Source organism: Gorilla gorilla, chromosome 4, assembly GCF_029281585.2.
Source record: "Gorilla gorilla gorilla isolate KB3781 chromosome 4, NHGRI_mGorGor1-v2.1_pri, whole genome shotgun sequence".
In the NCBI taxonomy this organism is placed as follows: domain Eukaryota; kingdom Metazoa; phylum Chordata; class Mammalia; order Primates; family Hominidae; genus Gorilla; species Gorilla gorilla.
Genome location: NC_073228.2, coordinates 183,877,498 through 183,883,497, shown reverse-complemented (window position 1 = coordinate 183,883,497; position 6,000 = coordinate 183,877,498). Strand labels below are relative to the sequence as shown.

Sequence of the window (6,000 nt, the reverse complement as noted above, 5' to 3'; positions counted from 1 at the left end):
CAAACTTCCAAGGTGTTGAAGAAAGCCCGCCTCTGCATCTTGAAAGCTGATTCCTATATCCAGCAACATTGCAGAAGACCGCAGATCACTCTGGGTGTCAACTGCGTGTACCTGCATCCATCGCACCAAGATTCTTGAGTGCCAATCACAGAAACCCACCTGGAAGCCAGGTCCAGCTCCAAGGATGGTTTAACTGCCCCCTTCCCTTTGCCCTCTAGCCAGACCCTGGTGAGGGTTCCAGCCAGCAGGGTGACCCCACATCCCAGTCGACCCCGGACAGGCCCCAGGCCCGTTGTCCCAGGTGGAGTTGACAGGCCCCTCATGCAGAAGGCCGTGTGTGGACTGGCGCTGCCCCTGCAGGCCAACACTGGGAGACCAGGGACCCGCATTCGCGTGCAGCCAGCCTCACGCTTGCGCAGAAGCCGCCACTGGGCCCAGGGCCGGCCAGCCTCTGTGACCCGTCTGTCAGGGGAGGGGCAGCACTGATTTCCAAGGATGCAGCCCGTATCAGGGCCTCCTGGCACCTGCCCTGCGCTGGAAGATTCTTGTAGTCTCCCGGCCCCAGTGTCAGAATTCTGAGAACTGGCCGGGCGCGATGGTTCATGCCTGTAATCCCAGGACTTGGGAGGCCAATGTAGGCGGATCCCCCGAGGTCAGGAGTTCGAGACCAGCCTGGCCAACATGGTGAAACCCCGTCTCTACTAAAAATACAAAAAAATTAGCCGGGCGTGTTGGCGGGAGCCTGTAATCCCAGCTAAAGAGGCTGAGGCAGGAAAATCACTTGAACCCGGGAGGCAGAGGTTGCAGTGAGCTGAGATTGCGCCACTGCACTCCAGCCTGGGCGACACAGCAAGACTCTGTCGAAAAAAAAAAAAAAAAAGAAAGCTGAGAATTAGGAGGAACTGCAAACCCTTTCCAGGCGCCCTTTGCAGTGCTAACACGCCCCCGGTTGCACGCACAACCAGCCAAAAGCAGCCAAACTCTGCTTCTTGACATCCTTCTCTCACACTGCACAGCTTTCAAAACGCCAGAAGCCCCGCTCTGCACAGCGGCTCCCCTGTCTGCGGACTGGGCCGTTCCGTTCTGGGCCCAGGCCGGAGGCCGCGGGCTGCACCGCTCCACGAGGCCAGGCTGGCGCGCGCCCGAGGCCGGGGCTGAGGGGGCGGCGCGGGCCTCGGGCCGCGTGCGTGAGCGCCACACGCCCGCCAGGGGGCGCCGCCCGCCCGGCCCCGCCCCGCCCCGGCCCGCTCCGCACGCTCCGCTCCGGGACGCCGACGGCGGCGGGCGCTTCCGCCTCGCGGGCCTCGGCCCAGTGCGAGCGGCTCCGCGATGTGGCTGAGCCCGGAGGAGGTGCTGGTGGCCAATGCGCTGTGGGTGACGGAGCGGGCCAACCCCTTCTTCGTGCTGCAGCGACGCCGGGGCCACGGCAAGGGCGGCGGCCTTACGGGTGAGAGGCGTGCGGGCGGCCGGGCCTGTGGGCGCCGCGGCTGGGCTGGCGGCGGGGCTGGCGGCGGGCGGCGGGCGGGTCCGGTTCCGGCCCGGCCTCGGCGCGTCGCAGCGGACACGCACGCCAGCGCGCGGCGGGGCGGGGGCGCGAGGCCAGGACCCGGGAGCCGGGCGCGGAGGGGCCGGGGCGGGGAGGCCAGGGGCTGGCGGGAGGCGAATGCGCCCTCGGCGGGCTCTCCTCAGGTCGGCTTGGGGCGGCCAAGTGGAGACCGGCGGCGGCTTCTGCCCGGATTCGGCGCCCGCGAGCCCCGGGGGCCGTGCAGCTTCCCGGGATTTCACCGCCGAAAGTTGGCGAGACCGCCCTGTCCTCATCCTCCACCTCAGTTTCCCCAGGTGCCTCTAAGGGGCCAAGTGACGCCAGCGCACGTTTTCTTTTGCCCTCTTCTTCGTGCCCATCTCACCAAAGTATCGCCCTTTTAGCAAGATCAGAGGTCCCTGGAGCTGGCCGCACCCCCATTCCCCCAGCTTCTCCTCCCCCACCTTTCCTGCTCCTGGCTGCTCTCAGAGCTGCGCACCCAAGGCTGTGGGTAGCGGCACAGGATGTTCCTGCAAGCTCGCCAAGGTGGCCCTTTGTGGGCCCGGGTGCCACCATCACACAGGATGAAGCTGGACAGGCAGCCTTGGAGTCGTGCGGCCTGTGGGATCCAGGGGAGGCCCACAGGCCACTCCCTCCGCAGGTGGTGTCCAGGGCCCCTCATGCTCCAGGGCCTGCGCCCAGCACTGCAGGAGCCCGGCTGGCTCAGGCTCAGTGCCTATGCTTTTCGGGGCACCGACTGTTGCCCTACAGGATTGCGGTCCCATTGTTGCCAGGTCGTCCAGTTTATCAAGAGCATTTTCTGTGGATCATGCTGATTTTCAGTGTTAGCAGCTAATAGCCAGATACAGACGGAGGCTTCTCCTGGGCCACGTTTCTTCATGTGGAAGAGACTGTTCTGTTCCCAGGAGCGCTCAGTGTTCCCTTCAGCTTCGGGTTCCCTCCCAGTGGGCTTCAAGGATCTCGGGCTCCTGTGCTGGACCCGCCTCCTAGATCCAGCTGTTCAGTCGGCAGCCCCTGTGGCCAACCTCGAAGCTACTGCAAGCCCGATGAAGAAAGCGAGGGACCGGCACCTTTTCTTCCGCCAGCGCGCCAGGGTGTCATCAGCGCACCAGAGTGTCATCAGCGCGCCAGGGTGTCATCAGCGCGCCAGAGTGTCATATTCGCTGGTGTACTGAAACACTTGTGCTGTGCTCGGCAGGCTTATGTGGGTCGTCTCATTGAACGGGCGGGTGCAGGTGCAGCCCGGTCTCTGTACACCTCCTTCCTGCGGGCTCTTCTCCTTTCCACCTCACTCTTCGTGTCCCCTGGGACCGAGCTCCCAGGGTCCCCCCAAGGGAACCCTTCTTTGAACCCTCTCCCAACCTCTCCCCACTGCTAGGTTTGGTGTGTCCTGCTGTGCCCTCTGACAGGGCCTTCCCTGTGCCATCATGGGCATCGTGGCCTCCTGAGTACTGTCCTCCCTGAAGAGGAGCAGACAGGGATGTGGTTTTATTCAAGCCATCTATTAAAAACATGCCAACCTAGACTTTTCATTAAAGAATCTGAATAGCTAGCTTGGCCAACATGGCAAAACCCCGTCTCTCCTAAAAATATAAAATTTATCAGGGCATGGTGGCACGCGCCTGTAATCCCAGCTACTCGGGAGGCTGAGGCACGAGAATCGCTTGAACCCAGGAGGTCAAGGTTGCAGTGAGCCAAGATGGCGCCATTGCACTCCACCTTGGGCGACAGAGCGAGACTCTCTCAAAAAAATATTAATGGACTATGAAAAGTGTTAAAGTTGAATAACAGCAATAAAAATTTTTCTGACATCAACAGGAAAAATGGTAATAAAATATTTTCAGATCATGTCAAAAGCAGCACTTCGTTAAAAGGAAGAAAAAATTTCAAGTAAAAACAATAAACAGGTTTTTAGATTGCTTGATAATTCAATTAGTGAATCAAACAATGATAAAAGCTATATATTTCCTGCTGATTTGTCAGAAAATAGTGACACTGACAAAGATAGCATTACCTAAAATATAAAAACAAAGATAGCGTTGCCACAGACTGCTTTATGTATGTCATCTATCAAATGGGTATATGTGATGAGAAGAAAAACTTGAAATGCCCTAAAATGTTTCAGTTCAGAAATGAAAAAACTTTATATTTTCCCAAATTTGACAATTCTAAAGATCGACTTCTTCAGTTATGATTTTTGAGGCTAAAAGAAACTTCCTTAAACTGTCGGTAATAAAAAATCAGTGAGTCATGGCAAAGGGGAGACATTATCTTTCTGTTCTTGATATGGAAAATAATGTTGCAGAATCATTGTCCTGTGTGTGAAGAAGCGATGAGTACATGACCAGAACTGTCCGGAAGACGTATTTCAGGAGACGCGTCTGGCAGTTAGGAAAACATTGTGTTGGTTTTCTGGATTTTGTGATATTTCTGATATTGTTCTTTTTTAGCTTTAATGTGTAGCTCTGTACTTTCTCAGTCTAAAGCAATACTTGTTTTGTAGTCTAGTTTTGTATACGTAAAGAGGGCTTCCCAGAATTGTTTAAGCTCTGGCCCCATGAAACTTGTATCTGCCTCTGCCTGCAAGTGTTTCTGAGCCAGGAGAAGAAGCAGATGCTTCCAGGAAGAAGTAGAAGGGGATGTTTTTGATCGGGATCAGACACTGGCTGAAGGCCTTTGACCGCAGGGGTTATTCCGGACGTTTCCCTCGTTGGGCTGGACCCTTTGGGTAGCGTCACCATCCTGTCTGCCTCCGGCCAGACTCAGCCTTCAGGGGCCTCAGTTCGGCCCTCCCCTCACCCTCTATGTCTCTCTGCCCTGTTCCCAGGTCTTCTCGTGGGCACCCTGGACGTGGTGCTGGACTCCAGTGCCCGCGTGGCCCCTTACCGCATCCTGCACCAGACCCAGGACTCCCAGGTCTACTGGACAGTGGCGTGTGGTAGGTGCCCTGAGTGGTGAGGGGTGCTGGGCAGGGCCTGCCCTGGAAGGGCCGTTGCCGAGAGGAAGCGGTGTGTAGCCCACATGTCTGGGTGGTGTTCCCTGCTGACAGCACAGCCCAAGGCTGCAAGAGGGAAGTGGAGGAGCCTTCGCTTCCATCTTAGAAAGGCAGCTCCATGGCCCGGTGTGGTGGCTCACGCCTGTAATCCCAGCACTTTGGGAGGCTGAGGCAGGCTGATCACGAGGTCAGGAGATCGAGACCATCCTGGCTAACACGGTGAAACCACGTCTCTACTAAAAAATATAAAAAATTAGCTGGGGGTGGTGGCGGAGGCCTGTAGTCCCAGCTACTCGGGAGGCTGAGGCAGGAGAATGGCGTGAACCTGGGAGGCGGAGCTTGCAGTGAGCCCAGATCGCGCCACTGCACTCCAACCTGGGCGACAGAGCGAGATCCCGTCTCAAAAAAAAAAAAAAAAAAAGGCAGCTCCACTGGTCATGGGGACAGGGCAGGAGAGGACAGCCCCATGGATCCCCATGTACCTCTAGGGCCGCAGGTGTGGGGCTAGCCAACGTCCACATTCTCATGCCACCTTTTCTCAAGATAGACATAGTCAGCCTCATTCAAAGATTCAATATTTGCAAATTGGCCTACTCAATAAAATGTATTTGCAATCCCCAAATCAATACTTCCAGCGATTTTGTGGTCATTTGGAGACACTCATGGACACATGTACGTTCAAAGCAGTGAAAAATTTGAGTCGCCTGATGCCCATGTCCCCAGCTGAGGCGGAACAGAACGACGCTCTGCCTTCTTGATTCAGCTCTCATACTGCACTTGCGTGTCCTGTTCACAGTCTCTGCAGTGCCATGTTTTTCCCATGTTTGTGCTCGTTGCTGATGACTTGGCTGTTAAAATGGCTCCCAAGCATAGCGCCGAAGCGCTCTTGTTCCTAAGAGCAAGAAGGCTGAGTTGTGCCTTGTGAAGGAGATCCGTGCATGAGAGCAGCTTCGTTCAGGCGTGAGTGATAGTGCTGCTGGCCGTGAGCTCAATACCAATCAATCAGGAATACGTATTAAATAAGGCATCTTTAAACAGAAACACATGTAAAACAGTTATGTATCGGTCAGTCGACAGAAGTGTGATTAGAGGCTCCAGGAACCTAACCCTGTGTTCCCCCGGGGTACTGGTTCAGGATTCGCTAACTCAGTGTTCGCAGCCACCTTACAGAATCTGACCACCTGAATAACGAGAATCCGCTGTAGTTGTCCTCCTAGGTGGAAGCGCACTCACCCGTCCAAGAGTGCGGAGGGAAGTCCCCTTTCAGCGGGTACCTGCTGCGTTGAGTTTGCTCTGAGAAAATGACAGTCCTAGCTGACGCTCAGACAGTGCTTCCTGTGTGCCAGGCACTTGCCTGAACCACCCGGTACCTCCAGAAGGCATAAGTACTTCGGTCTTCTCTATGTTGAAGGTGAAGAAACTCTGGCCCAGAGGGGTTGAGTAACCTGCTCAGAGTCACACA

The 6,000-nt window shown here is 56.1% G+C and overlaps 1 protein-coding gene across 2 annotated transcripts in view; it reads left to right on the top strand.

Annotated features, from left to right (window-relative positions):
- Nucleotides 1–1,212: 1,212 nt before the first annotated feature.
- TBC1D9B (TBC1 domain family member 9B) overlaps nt 1,213–6,000 on the top strand; it is a 45,564-nt gene continuing 40,776 nt past the window's right edge. Inside the window, exons 1-2 of one of the 2 annotated variants that reach the window (XM_004043140.5) lie at nt 1,213–1,447; nt 4,371–4,481. In XM_004043140.5, the coding sequence (XP_004043188.1) occupies nt 1,330–1,447; nt 4,371–4,481 (229 nt within the window). In that variant the 5' untranslated portion in view covers nt 1,213–1,329. The remainder of the gene's footprint in view (nt 1,448–4,370; nt 4,482–6,000) is intronic. The other variant, XM_004043141.5, reaches the window with a different exon arrangement.